General features: G+C 41.4%; 1 protein-coding gene across 20 annotated transcripts in view; it reads left to right on the plus strand.

Annotated features, from left to right (window-relative positions):
• Nucleotides 1-16,220, plus strand: part of dachd (dachshund d) — a 138,952-nt gene that overhangs the window by 73,797 nt on the left and 48,935 nt on the right. For all 20 annotated transcript variants that reach the window (XM_037789607.1, XM_037789596.1, XM_037789597.1 and 17 more), the window contains one exon: nucleotides 10,821-10,936. In XM_037789607.1, coding sequence (XP_037645535.1) covers nucleotides 10,821-10,936 — 116 coding nt within the window. The remainder of the gene's footprint in view (nucleotides 1-10,820; nucleotides 10,937-16,220) is intronic.

Consider the following 16,220-nt stretch of genomic DNA (forward strand, 5'->3'; position numbering starts at 1 on the left):
GCATAAATAATTGTATGGTTTTAGAAATCGTTAAAGTGTTTTTGAGAATTGATGCAGTATCACAAAACATAATACTCTATATTTTCCGACACCCCTGTTACTGTGTCACTGACATCTGACATGTACTCAGTATTTTCAACTTTATTTCAGCTTGTTATTCTTCTAAGACCTTTTCACTGTCTGACTGTAGTTCTCATATTTTCTTTTGAATCTGAGAAACCCTTTTTGCCTCAGCCTTCAAAAGCTGCATTTCCCTCGTGAGACTCGTGATCTCTCTATTACAATGTGACAAAACATTTGTTCTCACTAGAAATTATGGTCTGTAACATCCTCTAATGTGATTCACAGTTTATTTGCAAGTCCGTCGCCGCGTCGAACAAGGGGGTTATGGGCGCGTCACACATATGGATAATTTTAAGCAGATGCATCTGGCGTGGCTACCATGCTATGATTAGTTTCCAGAGCGTTTTGTGAGTGTGTAAACCATCGCTGACATGGATGAAATATAGCCCAGGTTCACTGGGAGTGCAGAGAGAAGAAATGTACCCCATCTGTAATACACTGTGTAGACTAATATCAGCTCCTTTTCTCTGATATTGCAGCGAGATATCGATCTGGTAAAATTGTCCCATATTGGAGCTGTCTGTTGTGATATTCATCATGCTGTCACCTCTCCCCAACACCTACGCGTTATTAGAAACCCGGGTTTGAAGAGGTTGAAGGGTTTTAGTCTCCGAGATGTAGCAAACAATTCATCATCAGAGAGAGAGAGAGAGAGAGAGAGAGAAAAGAATTCAGGTGAGGTGATGCTTGGGTAAGATTTATGTCTAGTCAGGCTGTACATTAAGAATTATATCATCAAGCGAGAGGACACCAGCAGCTTCTCTGCTATCTGCTGAGCAGGCCTATTTGCTCTCCTGCCAGAGCTTAAATGGAGTTTTTTTTCTATCTCTTATGAAGCTTTTAAGAGGAATCTGAAGTCTCGAGGAGTGTAGTATCTCACCCAAACAGAGTTATTTGTGAAACGCTCGGCGGCCTGTCGGAAGCAATTGTTATGTATGCGGGGATTTCAGCGAGCCTGACGTTATATTTAGCGCTCAATGCCAGTCACTCATCAGGAATATAAAGCCTGTAACTGGTACGTGCCACCTTCAATTTGGCCCACTTCAGGGTGGGACTCCAGTTTGAGTTCCTGTTATTTCCTCTCTTTTGCTCGCAGTCAGAGATTCTTCCGGGAGGATCACAGAGACGCACACAGACGGAATCCAATTCTTCCGTGTCTCGCAGAGGAGTCAGACTTTGATTTGTCTTTAACTCAGTACAAATGCTCGTCTGGGAATGTGCAGGCTGGGGGCTCCCTCTGAAGTTTTCTCTCCCTCTCCCTCTCTCTCTCTCTCTCTCTGGGAAGTGCGTGCACTTGCACGCTAGGCTCTGCTCTGTTAGCCACGATGTTATTGTTGTAAACAGCGTTTAAAGCACAGCTGGCCAAATTGATCAGGGCTTGCGTTGGAGTGAACTTGAGCAGCAGAAGAGTGGGGCTGCATAAACAGGGCTGCTTGTATCTAAATATGCAAACACTCTCACAGCAGTCCACACACTCAGGGGAACAGACACTGTTACTTCGGATGGGGGGGAACAGTGAGAAACAGGCTCGAGCCCTAACCTTTCCATGTATACAGAGAAAGAGAGAGAGAGAAGACATGGAACATTTTTCCCTGATTGTGTAAACATTTCCTTTCCTCCCTAGATCATTTTTGGACTCCAAGTATTTACTTTTCATTAATTATTGAAAAAAAGAAAATCAAGAGGAAAAAAAAAGTGGATAAACAGTAGATAATTTTTGTTTAATGTTTCACACAGGATTCCAATCCCCAGTGCAATTAATGCTAATCACCATGGTCTTCCTGTTTAGCTTGAACATGGGAATGTGTTTGTGAGTCGTTTGCTGTCTCTCCGTCCACATCTTCTCTCTCTCTCTCTCTTTTTCTCTGCGTTTTCTCGCTCCTCTGTCTCTGCTGTTAGTCACCGTGTCTCCTCGTGTTATGATTACATCACCCTTTCTGTCTGTTGTGTCCATTTAGACCTGAAATTAATCACATCCGACAATCCGGTGGTGCTATTCCCAAAGTTCAAAAGCTTTAGTGGTGAGAGAGTGCTACACAGAGAGAGATGGAGGGGGGGGGGGCAGAGCAAGACGGAGCGCATCAAGCACGCTGGAGGTACTTAACCATTTGTAGAGTACAGTATATTAATTGCTTATCGGTTTTTGATTTCGGAGTCATTTAGAGTCAATCGAACGCATCATTTTCACAGCTATTGTTCTTTGGGGTTTGTTAATTGTCACCCCACTGGCAGAATTAAAAGCAAATTAAAAGCCTTAACTGTTGACTCTATCTGAAGTCACTCTCCACAACAATTTCACAAAACAATGGGGAGGATTAATGAAAATGCAGCTTGATTTCTGTTCTCCAAAGCTTTTGCTATGGGGGACCAATTAACTACCCTTCAGGATGACTTTCACTTCTAACTGCCGGTCTGTTCCACTGCCAGAAACTGGGATTAATTCTCAATTAATCCCTCCACCAGAACAACTCTGCCTTTGTCTGCTGGGGAGGACATGAGCGTACAACGCCGAGGTTACCCCGATCCTGTTTGGTGGAGGAACTCCACCCCTCCTAAGATTGATACACCCTGTAGACTAGCTCTTCTCAAGCTGAAAATAAGGGCCATTAAAAGGGAATGGTTGACAATGATTTTTGTTTTAGGATTTTGAGCTTTATTAGCCATGCATATTAATGAGTCAATTAATTCCATTCGTCCTCGCGAGTGGTCTGTTTGTTTTTTGCCTGACCTTTTATCTTAGATGCGTTCACGCTTGGCTCGGCTTAAGCACTTACTCCATACTGTGTTTCCCATAGCCTCACGTCCAAAAAGGGAGTTTTTTTTATGTGTTTAGCACTACGATTCTCCCCCCCTCTCTTTTGTTTTCTCTCTGCAACTCTCATCCGTCCACCCCCCCCCCCCCCCCTCTCCAACTCCCCCTCTTCTATCGTTTTCTCGCTCTTTCTCCCTCTGTCAGAATGCCTGCTGGATGTACTCCTCTCTAAATGTGACAGGAAATATGCTATTATAGCATGCAGAATATTTGCCTGATGGGATTTGCAATAAAATTACTACATTTCCTTTCCATTAGGATCTCTAAAACCCCTCTCTCTAATTTATGATTACCCTGGCAAAAAAGACATGTTATATACATAAAGACTAAAGTAGCCCCCAGTCCACATTTAGCCCCGTCCATGCTTTCAAAGTTAGTTGAGAGGACAGGAGAAATAATTGAAAAGTGCAGCTGGACTGTGTACAATCTTGTAAGGGATGCCTAGAAAATGAGATTAATCAGTGCGCAGACATTGTGGGGAAAAGTTTGCAGTGAATGCCTGACAGTCGTGCTCTTTCTCTCATTTCAAATGTTGGCAGGCTAGCAGGCAGCTCCAAGGGAAATGCGCTCCTTTCATACTTGAGTAATTGATGAATTGTATGCAATATGCAAATGAGAATCCATAAATCTTATGAATGACAGCTTAATTTATGTGAGCCTTAATGAATGCAGGATTAGATTTTAATTAAATATCCTCAAAGGCACCCTGACTGGGTAAGTTTTTAAAGCCTTGTTTTGAAGACTTGTTTCATATGCATCGCAGTTCATGAAAAAGAGAGATCAGTGAGAGTGGTTAGATGAAATTTCCTCGCGGTTTGAAGATAAGACCTGTTCTGTTTTGCTAACCAAAGGCACTCGCAATTAATAAATATTGGAGCCAAATCATATCTAGCAATCTCATTTAGGCTTTCCTGGAACTGCTCATTCTCATACATTTGATTAAGTGCATTTACTTTAAGCGCTATCTGATTTCTAACATTTGGTACAGTATCTTTTTAATTAAGAGAATCATCCATTAGGCATGGAAAAGTCAACCAATTAGGCTTTCCTCATCAGCTCCCGTGATGTAGGAAGTCTGCTTACTCATTATCAGAGTCTGTCGATGTGATACTAAACAATCTTGGACTCTGTAGTTATGCGACGTACAATTATGAAATCAGCTTTTAACATTAATGATGCATGGGAATAATCAGCAATTTATCGTGTTTTTAGATCTCTTTTTTTTAGATTCTATTTCACAGCTGAGAGGCTTCAAACGGCTCTAATAGAATGCGATTACAAGACTGAGCTCTTTGTAGCTACTGTAACAGTGATTTTCTCCCGGAGCCCGGCTGTGGTTTCATGACACAGGCTCGAGGAAAAGGAGCGTGACTGACTCCCGAGTTCCTCCGTAGCATCAGCCTCTGTGATGGTCTCACCCAGCGTGGTTCTAATCAGGCCTGAGCCCAGACAAAGGCACCAGGAAGGCACCGACTCTCCCAACTACTACTGATCTCAACCCCGCACATTAGTCCACCACACAGGGATCAGAGCACAGACAGCACTTTAAAAGGGGTTTTAGTGGGATTGATGCTAACTCTCTCCCGCCTTTGATTTCACACCATTTGATCTGTGATATATTGTTCCGTAACAAAGGTTCACAGTTTGCAGGCGGATGCAGCTGTTCCTACCCCTAATAAATAAAAGTGTTTTTTTTTTCTCTCCTCTCCTCGCACTCTTCACACAAACTCGCTGTAATCCAGCTATCTAGATCAGATAAGCGCGATGTGGCTACCTGTGCGAGGCGGTGTTTGACAGGTGCAAGGGGAAGCTGATTGAGATAATCCAAGAATAGGCTCAATGCAAATACAGATACAAGATGAGGGTGAGGATAGATGGACGCGTGAAAAAGATGGATGAGTGAACGCATTCCCATGTATCACACTGTGGCTCCGAGATTATGATCATCACAACCAATAGACTGCCAAGGTCAGCAGGAAGTATAAATCATCTTTTTTTTTTTTTCTCCCCTCTTTTCCGTTGAAGGTAACATGTATTCCTGTCATTTTCACTGGGGTTTTTTTTGTCAATTTTTTACGATTATTATTTCACATAACAATTGTCGAGGGCTGCAACTAACAATTACTCTTAGGATCAATTAATTTTTAAATAATGTATCAATTATTTGGTGTAGAAAATGTCAGAAAAAAAGTGAAAAATGCCTGTTATTTTATTCATTTAAATTTCCTAAAGCCCAACATGACAACCCTTAAATTGCTTGTTTTGTCCGTTCACACAAAAACCCAAAGATATTCTATTACATGCATATAAAAACTTAAATTTAGGATGCTCAAACCAGAGATATTTTCATTTTTGCTTGAGAATGCAACTATTTGATGATTGATAAATCACTGAATCAATCATTAAACAGTTGCCGATTAGTTTTTAAACAGTGTTCAATATTGTACAAAGTCTAAAAAAAGAAATCCTTTGTAGATGATTAATAAAATACTTCCTCATCTGTTAGTTGCATGGGCGGGGGATGTTATCTGTGCTTCTGTGTTTGCCTACACGATTGTGTTCTCCATAGCAGTGCTATAGATGGCAGCTCATCAAGGTGGGAGAACCAGAGAACTGAGAACACATAATTAATTAGACATATACGTTAACACCACGAATCCACAGCGGGAAATCAGAATGTGTTCATTATTGACTTTATATACTAATACTTGCGTGTCAATCATCCTTTTGTTGCCATGAGGCGACGTTTTCTTAAAAGCAGACAGAACAAACAGCGGAGCTTGTTTCCAAAATAACTAATTTTCTAGAATTAAAGTTAAACATTTCATCTCTTCCCCTCAGCCAACCCTGTTATCTTATCTGCGGGGATTTTAAATTGGTAGTAATACGCCACAGCCATGTTATCCCTGTCTTTCAACAAACATAGTTAACCTCTCAGGGGAGCTGCGCGCATATTGTTAAACTGTTTGATTGAACCAAATTAAAAAAAAAAACTATAAACTCAGCATATTCGGGGGCCCCCGCTGGTCTGAGGCCTCTGAATTTCTGCCTGACCTGGCACTTAAAAAGGTAAGGAGCTGCTTTGTTTTATCAATAAGACCTTGTTTTCATGGCTGGTCACCACCCCGGCGAACCAATCAATGGGGCATGCTCTGCTATCGCTGTGAGAGAAATGAAAAATAAACCCCAGATAATCCTTCAGTTAAAAGGTTACTCAGGGCGATAAAAGCTATTTTGTTAATTTATTTACTCTCTGCACTGGAGAGATAAAGAAAAGGAACAATTAGGGAATTCTAGGTGAGAGATTTTAAAAGGGCAATGACATTGGGTTAATATTTTATAAGGCCTGATTGGCAGAGACCTGGAGAGGCCTTTTGTTTACACAAGCCCCAGACGGAATGATTCACTCGCTTGTTTTGGCCGACTGGGCGGAAATGGAATAAATATCTCCATCCTTACCTTTTAGAAACGTCAAACAAAAGACCGAGATAAAAGGTTAATGGCTCAATCATAACCACCAGGAAATAATATTATGCTCTTTCTCTGCAAACCGGAGCCACTATTGACATAATCAGGTTGAATTCCTAAAGATATCCGCAGATGGGAGGAGCAGATGATTTTTGTGTGTAACTAAATCCACTGAGGGAGTGTGCTCGCTTGGGCTAAACATTACATTTGTGGTCTCAATTGATTTATAACAGATCATAATCACTGCATTAACGGCGTTCTGGGTAATAAGATCTCAGTCACTGCTTCCGTCGACAGAAAAGTGTCTGATAGTGAGATGTCAGAATTTTGCCACCAGATCACAAACCATCCCTGATATCTCGTGCGATATTATACCCTCTTATTATACCTATCACCCTCGCGTTGGTTTCCTGTAAACGGGGGTGAGAACGTGAATTTAATTATTGTGCTTTTATTGCATTGTAGCGCTGAAATTGGACTCGTGTGGAGTGTATTGTTGGGCCCCGTGTAATCTGATTGCATGCGCAGCGTAGTGTGTTGGATAGTATCAGGTTCCAGCCGACTCTGCTGGGTCAACACACGGACGGGCCATTAAAGGAAGTCTGGTTCAGGGAAAGTTCACCACTATTTTCTTTTCACCATGGTAGCCAAACAACAAAAAAAAGGGGAGAATAGATGTGTAACATATTTGTGGGCCCCCAGCCCAAAGCTGGTGGGGCCTATTTTGTTTCCTTAATTGAAGCCAGCTAGAGATATGAGGGCTCTGAATATCTTTAGTATAAACATAAACAAAGCAGGGAATAAAATTCTTTCATGATTGGCCTCTGATACAGAAATAATATTGTCCAAATAAGTCCATTTTGAAACCCAGAGGTTCCTGTTTTCTGAAACATTTTAAATGAAAAGAAGGCAAGAAAAGACAACAGCAGGATAAGGCATGACAAAAACCAAAATTCCAATCATAAATCCAGTTGTACTATCTTTTTTTTTTTGTTGCAATAATGGCCTAGTTTGGAGCCGTTTCTGTGCCAGGCTATTTAGGGAATCAGCATCTGCTGCTTGATAAATAGCCTGGCTCTTTTGTTTTAGGCCAGGTTGACTTCCTCTCTGGACTTATTAGCCCTGTATGGCTCTGACCGTTGTAGATCTGCAGTGATGTTCGCATGCACGCCTAAGTCTTTGGCGTTTCAAGGAACTAAATTACACATTAAGGAGCGTTACTCAGAAATAACATTGAATAAAAGAGGAAAATAGTCACAGGACACCCTCTGTTATGAAGTGCCTTTTTCTGTAAATTTAAAACACTACTCGGTCATAAGAAAAGGAGGCGATAACCTTCATTTCTGAGAGGCTTTCCTGTTGCTCGGAGGATCCTCAGTTCAAAGCTCCTTTTCAGTTGGTGTATTGCTTTCATGGCTAGCCAGTGTTATTTGTGTGCAGAGAGTAGCTGAAATGCTATCCCTTTAAACACGCAGACACATTTCTCTCGCAGCCTATCTAAACATTACCTTTACTTAACTGGGTCTTTGTACCTGGGGTTCACATCCTTTGACATGATCTAAGGTTGATGTGACATTTTTTTTTGTCCATTCGAGGGCCTTTTTTTTTTTCGCTTTTAGTATTGTTGGTAAAAAGCCTTTTACCCATCACATACCCTCTATTGAGGTCTTTCATAAATAATTCAGCCAGAGTACAAGTGAAAGTGATGACAGCAAAACTGTGTGCGATCTCTCCCTCTCATAAGATCAAAGAGGTGCTTCTATAGAAATAGGAATTACATTTCCAGACGTTCCTAGGTTGAGCGGGTGCTCATTTCTCCCTCTCTCTCTCTCTCACTGCCCTCCTCTCACTTTCTGTCATTCGCTCTCCCTCTCGCTACTTCTTTCTATCACTTTTGTGTTTTCCCTCCAAAGGGACACAGTTGGGTGAAGGTCTGCTTTTAGTCTTAAAAACCTCCAGAGCCGGTATATGAGAGAGTCAGCACATTCAGACAGATAGAGCGAGTGCACTCTATTAGCAGGACTGAGGTAAATAAACCTCACAAGACACGGCTGAATAAATTCAACTACTAAAGGCTGTGTGGTATCTGAGCTAAAACACTGCATCGCTCTGCAGATACTGCCGTTGGGAAATGTAGGGAAATGTACTGTAACACAAACAACCTCATATACTGTACTGGCTGATAAAGTCCTGAGGGAGCCATCATTGTAAAAAAAAAAAAAAAACAACAACAAAAAAACCATTACATGAGATATGTTATATTGATTAATATAATCTTAAATACATTTTTAAATCCCCCATAAGTCAGACAAATAATAAATTTACAAATAATTAGGGCTATCAAAGTTAACGTGATAATAACGTGTTAAACTCGTTTTAACGCCACTAATTTCTGTAACGCATTGAAGCAACTTGTGATTCTTTTGGTTGTAGTGGGCTCAGTTTCAAAGCTGGAGTGAAGTCATGTTTATGTCATACTAGCTTGTCGCGAAGGAGGTTAAATAACGCTCCAAGCTTACGCTAAATTTTGGCGTAGAAAAAACTGTCATGACCATTTTCAAAGGGGTCCCTTGACCTCTGACCTCAAGATATGTGAATTAAATTGGGTTCTACGGGTACCCACGAGTCTCCCCTTTACAGACATGCCCACTTTATGATAATCACATGCAGTTTGGGGCAAGTCATAGTCAGGTCAGCACACTGACACACTGACAGGTGTTGTTGCTTGTTGGGCTTGAGTTTGCCATGTTATGATTTGAGTATATATATTTGTTATGCTAAATGCAGTACCTGTGAGGGATTCTGGACAATATTTGTCATTGTTTTGTGTTGTTAACTGATTTCCAATAATAAATATACACATGCCTTTGCATAAAGCAGCATATTTGCCCACTCCCATGTTGATAAGAGTATTAAATTCTTGACAAATCTCCCTTTTATGGTACATTTTGAACTGATAAAAAATGTGCGATTAATTTGCAATTAATTGCGATTAATCATGGACAATCATGCGATTATTTGCGATTGAATATTTGAATCGGTTGACAGCCCTAGTTTTTTTGCGACATTTCAATAGTTCGCTTAAGATTTGCTTGACAATTGAATGGAAACACGGCTAATGACATACATCCTCTATAAGCATGTCGGCACACCCCTTCAAACCTTATTTACAGAATAAAAATGAACTTGAATGATTTAGTCTCCTAAAGGGGCAGGGCAAGAAGCTCAGCCAACACGTTCCCCGGTTTGATTTCCGTCCCTGTCCTTTCTCTGTAAAATTTATCCTGTTTATCCATGTTTCCTCCCATAGTAGTTACAGCACGCTACGGAAGCCCTTTGGTGTTTTAAAGATGGATTAAACTCAGTTCATATTAGAGAGAACTTAGTATCCCGTTAAAGCTTGAAAATGGACTATTGTACGCGAAATAATGTATGAAGCCAATATGTCACCTGTGTCAAGTCACCCATAATTCATCTTCAGCTGAGACATCCAGCTCCTTGTTCATAAAGAATATACCTTTATAGGTCCCCTCATTATATGCTCATTGCATTTTTTTTCTACCCTGTAGGCTTTTCTTTGTAACTATAAGCCAGCAAAGTAGGTATTGATTGCAACTCGAAGCTGTATTAATAAGTGAATGAGTAAGATGTGTGGAAAGTCAGGGGTGTATCTGCTTTGAAGGCCTTTTCTCCTGCATAGTAAGGTGGCACAGTCATTTATCACGGCTGGATCTGTGCCCCTCGTTTGGTGTAATAAAACTCCCCCATCAGAACCGTCCAACAGGTCTGAATCACTCTGTCACACCACCTTCCAGCTAAGGCACGCATTAAATCAAGCAAGCAGAACATTTCCTAAGGCAGCCATTGCCTTTTAATTTCCTGAAGAACCTTAAAATATCATTCATTACCAGAACTACACATATTTGGTTTTTAAAAGTCTCATAAATCAATAGTGGCCTGACTGCAATAATTATAACAAGTTAACATGTAATTTCCAGGCCGAGGGCCGCGCACTGGATTTTAGCATATGCAAACGAGGCAATTCAAATAGTGTGGGGATATTAATACGGAGGAACAGGTAACGAGGTACGGGTTATGAATTATGCATCAAAAAGTGGTTGATCTTCAATAAAGGAAATGAATTCACCGTGTAATCTAATTAGTTATGGAAGTCTATTATGTTGAGCTGCAGAAAGCAACTGTCCTTGAAAAGAAATTTATTTACAGTACATGTTAGCTCTTTGGAATGGAATTGCATTCTGGAGTGCTCCAAATGTTAACACCCCCCCGCTGCCGCCACCACCACCACCCACACCACCCACACCACCCACACCACCCACACAACCCCTCCTCCCCCCTGTCTCCTCCTCGTCTCTCACCCGCGTTTCTCATCCTCTTCCTCTGCCGTGTGTTTTAGCTCCAGACCCGGCCGACCTCCGAAGAGGACCCAGAGTGTGGTATCACCGGATAACCCCCACATCATGCCCCACTCGGTCCCTGGCCTCATGTCCCCTGGCATGATGCCACCCACAGGTATGGTTTAGTCTGCAGCGCTCTGTCACTGTTGCTAAGGCTCTAATTCACTGTCTGGGTCTCTCTTCTACATCTCTCTCTTCCTTTCTGTCACACACACACACATACATCCTCCCCACCAGTGGCCTCCCCGCAGCTTGTCCTCGAAATGGCAACCAGTCCAAAGTGACACATGCACCCAACCACCAGACACCAGCCGCTCACTCGTTCACCAAAAACAGATCCTCCGCTCAAACCCCCGGAAACCAAGAGAAGGGGGGGGCGTGGGTGGGGGGGGAGAATAAATTGGAGTGGAGATCTTTTCTCTCAGATTATTCCAGTAGATGTTGCATTTTGCCTTGAGTGCATTCTAATTAGTGCGATTAAATCCACTCCACTGGTATATGTACATAGGCAGTGATGATGCTAAAGCGAGCTTATCGCCACAAGAATCAACAACAACCGTTTGTGCCCTAACTTACCCCTGGGCCAAGTCTTATTGCAACCAATGCTTTTGTTCTATTTGTGGCTGGCTTCATTGTGGCTGCTTTGATGTTGGTGGCTCTAAGTGCTCTGATTTGCATATTTTGCTCTCCTTCTCGATGTCTTTTAATGATATTGTACTGTCGAACGGAGCTCTTTGAATGCTCATACGGCATACAGTACACACTGTATTTAACCAGCTATTAAGTATAGTACTTTACAGAGAGATTAAACACCACAGCTGGTTTTTCCATGGTAATCTTCGGTGTATAACAATTCTAACAGACTTGTAATTATCCTACCTCACACATTTTTTCAGTCTGGAAGTGTTTTTTTTTTCAAGAGGCAGCAAAGCAGCGTCTGCGAGGGGTTTGGAATTCAATATTACACACAGATCGGGGCCATCCTTGTGATTCAGTACAATGGAGGCTCAAAGGCTGGTGCTTTGAACTCTGGGAATAGGGTGAGGTCACTGGCTATCTGCGGCGCAGTATAGAAGGCGAACTTAAAGGCCGAAGTGAACACAGAGACGGACAATGATGAGAAAGAGCCATGTTATTTAGTGGAACATAAAGCAACAGAAAAGCCTTTTGATATCATCCCCTTTCAGCCCAGAGGGACTCTATGATCTTGACATTTAGTCGGGGTATTCAGGGGGCAGAGATAAAATAATTGAGGTTTTTCGGTCTTCTCATAACTGCCCTGAGCTTCTCATCTGTGGCGAGACAGAACTTTTCCATCAATTTCTGTATTTTAATTAAAACCATTTATTGTTTTGATTATAGTATTAAGCATTAAACGTCAAGGAAGTTACAGATTTTGACAGACTCATAATTAAGTCTAATTGACCACACATAAGTTAGCATCTAAGTAGGCGACTAATTGATCTCACTGTCATGTCCAAACGTACTGATTGATGATTAAAAAAACGACATTGAGAAACTGTCTTAAATAGTTACACTATCATGTCATGTCATATTAGTTCATTTTTCAGATGAGTTAGCGCCTGCACACACAGACAGAAACGATGTGGGCCGACGGCTTTTCTCGAGGCTTCACCAATACTCCCAAGACTCCAGGAAAAAGCCACCGCACCATTTAATTTGGGCTGCGGAGAGGGAGCGAAACACTCCATGAAATCTTTAGTCTGTCATTTCTCTCCTGGTGTTAACATTTTGCTAATGCGCCATGCTGGTGCTTCTTCCCCAGCTCCTTATCACTCAGGAGTGGCTGATTGTAGCTCAGATCAAGCTGGTCTCATACACCGTTCATAGCTATACCTATGAAAAGTAATGCACTGTAATTCGTATATATGTCCCACGAAAAATCAATTTGTATGTAATCCACGTACTTGTGAACCAGGAAGTAGGGGTGGGGTACAAAATCGATACAGCATAGTATCGCAATATTTTGCGTGGCAATATTGTATCGATACACGGACGTCAAGTATCGATCTTTTATTATGTAAACTATTAACCTCTTAACAATGCGACGGCCCGCCTGGGGGATGGCCACTATTCTGTCTTTCAGAGGTTGTAGAGTGCTCAGTCTTAAAGCTAAAGTGAAGATATTTATATCATATTTAATTAGAATACCTAAGAAATCGATTGCTACAGACCATGTCATGTTGGCTTGTTGGCAAGAACACTAAATTGCGCTTCAAAGTCCCGCTAAATTTTGGTGAAGAAAAACTGGCCTGGCCATTTTCCAAGGAGTCCCTTGACAATGACCTCAAGATATGTGAATGAAAACTCTGAGATTAACAAAGTGAAAACTGTATCTTATTAGATAAAACAGATGTTGCCAAAATGCATAATTTGCAGTTGAAAAAAGGTAATAAATCGCAATGTATCGCAATATATCTTATCGCAATACTCAGCACATCGCAAAATGTTTAAAATCGCAATAAGATTGAGTGACTTAAGTATCGTGATAATATCGTATCGTGATAATATCGTATCGTGATAATATCGTGTCGTGGGGCCTCTGGTGATTCCCACCCCTACCAGGAAGTATAAAGAGTGACAAACGCCGCATAGGGATGCTGTCGGGAATGGATGGGTGTCAGAAGTCAACGTTGGTTTATTTGTAATGTAACTTCCGTACTTAAATTACGCCACTTACGGAATTATTTTAAGCTAATCCATGATCTTTTCCTAAACCTAACTAAGTAGTTTCCTGTGAAAACTGAATTTTATTTTGGAAAGACTGTATGCGTAAAATTTAATAATTCGTAGGAAAACACACAAAAAATAACTATATAATATCGAGACATTAAATAATATATCACACAAACCGTTGAATGATGATGCGTTGTTCAGATTTATCAAAAGGTCTCATAGATGCAGGAATTTTTTTTAAAATATCTAATCTCATAGCTTCAAAAAGGCGGCATGCCATGACAGAACCAATGTGGCATTCTTTACTCAATTTACTCAGTGTTGCTTGCTGTTATTTCTTCATGCAAACTGTAATCAGCGAATGATATTTTTTTACATAGACATTAGACATAGACACAAATCATATTAGATTAAAATCAATAACCATATTCAACACAGTGGAAAGATGTCTTCTTTGCACTCTAACAGGACCAGAGAGGCCTATGTGAAACACATTGTTAACATATGTATCTTTGCCCTTGACACCAGTTCCATTTAGAGAAGGACATCTTAATATGCTTAGGTTTCCATTTAAGGAAATGCCCTCTTATATGTGTGTGAAAGCACACGTGTGCATGTGAATGCGTGCATGCCTTCGTTCATGCCCCCAGGGGGGTAGGACGGGAGGGGGGGTGGGGTTGCGCTGGAGCCTTTCCAGTTGCTGATGCATTACAGGCAGATTGGCCCCCAAATCGGATTATTTGCTGTGGACTGACACCACACTGAGATGACATCTCCTTTAAAGTGGAGAGGGCCTCCACTCACACTCTGGCCACTACTTAAGCAGCAGCTTCAATATAATTCATTTATGTCCTGGATATGGCTTCAACCTTTTGAATAACGCAAGAGTACTGCATTTACCATTAGAGAAATGAATGTCACCTACATCTAACCGGGGGTGCATCCTGTACTTTACTGATAAAAAGAAACAATATTTTCTAATGCTGTCTGGCTCTGCCTCACTGTACAAGCAAGCAAGCATGCATGCGTGCGGATTCCAGTGCCTCAGAGAGGCTGGTTCTTTTTTCAAGTACTGTAGGTGGAGACATGTTGTAATATTTATGTTCTTTTGATGTACAATTAGCACGTCAGCTTCTGGAGTGGATCATCTAATCCGGTGCCACTTCAAGCCGCTTTAAAATAGATCCAGTATGCACCAGGTAATTTAGTGTCAGTTCTTTGTGTCTCTACCCCCTCCTCTTCCAGTCCGCTGCTTGTCATAAGGTTAGCGCGCTGTGTAATTGATACTAAATTTGTCATGATGTGGATAGCACAGTTCAAGTGGCGCAGTGTACCTAAGAGTCGCGTTGTTCCCAACCCCAGTTTGTCATTGCTGCGCTGCCACCAGTCCATGCATAAAATTAGGCGGCCTTGCTCATTGACATGGAGTGTCTCTTCCCTACTTATCCTGCTCGTCTGATAAATAAAGTGTGTTTTCATTGTTGCCCATGGTGCAGTCCCTAACAGAGACAGAGCCGAAACACAACAGATAAGCTCTGCTTGTTTTTTCTTCTTTTTTTTTTAATCACTGCTAGAGAAAGTCGTAAAAGTCAGTCTTTTGTGTACTGATGTGAAGTTAATCTGATTTTAATTTAATTATACGAGTTAGTTGCGGAGGGCACAGGCATTGGGGTGTTTGTTGTAAGAATGTTCTGACATTGGCGCAGGTATGGGGCAGCTAGCATGTTAATTAATGATGAAGATCCTGACAATATGCAGAGGCATGACAGCGTTAAGCCAGTCGGCTGCTGCTTCCTTTGCATATTAATAGATCCTTCATTATTATTTAATATGACAGCTGCTCCAAGGGCTACCATCAGACCTTGTCTCTGTTATTTGCTGTTTTGTGCTCCCCATGTGACAGTGCCATGCTATTCTCTATTTGTTGAAATGCTCCCTTTTCCCTTCTCTGACTGGTGCGGCTCTCTACATGCGGCCGCGATGCGCTGTTTGTTTTGTGCTCGGGAGGATTCTGATTTGCACGTGCGTCTATACGGGGGGAGGAAAAAAAGTGTCTGAATCTAAAGGTGACTTTGAAAGAATATATGAGGCAGGATTGTTTTTGTTTGCATAGTAATGAATGCAGATTAGCGCTGAGTGGGATTGGTCTTGTTGACGTTTAGACTTCTAGTGGCTTAATAGACTTGTTGCTGGGCGCCAACATCTCCCTGGCTTCCTTATTACATCCTGCTGCATTGAGGTGTTTGTTATCTGGATATGACAATTGATCCGGTGAAATGAAACAATTATCAGAACAAAGATTTCAATTCATGGAGTGTGTCACTTAGTCAAAGACGGAGGTGGAGGTTGGTGCGGAGTGATAAATGAAAAATGGGAATGTGATCATTCCATCTGTTTCACTATAGTACAAATCAATTTCTTAGCATTTATTTACTCAATACATATTTGATCAAAACCTGTCACCTGGATTAATTTCCTTTTTTTTTGTACCTCTTTTGTTTTGTTCTTACAATTTTGTTTGCTTACAATATAAGGAAATGGTGTGGACACACGGGCTGCAGTGCAATAAACCACAGTGTTCTCGCAGCCAAAGTTAGAGAGCTTCAGAAAGCACCACTGCGGCACTCCTTTGAGCGGCACCTGATTTGTGGGGGGAATTTATCACACAAACAGCCCAGAGGTGATTTCAATATTTACTCGGC

The sequence above is a fragment of the Sebastes umbrosus genome, chromosome 13 (genome assembly GCF_015220745.1).
Source record: "Sebastes umbrosus isolate fSebUmb1 chromosome 13, fSebUmb1.pri, whole genome shotgun sequence".
Taxonomy (NCBI): Eukaryota; Metazoa; Chordata; class Actinopteri; order Perciformes; family Sebastidae; genus Sebastes; species Sebastes umbrosus.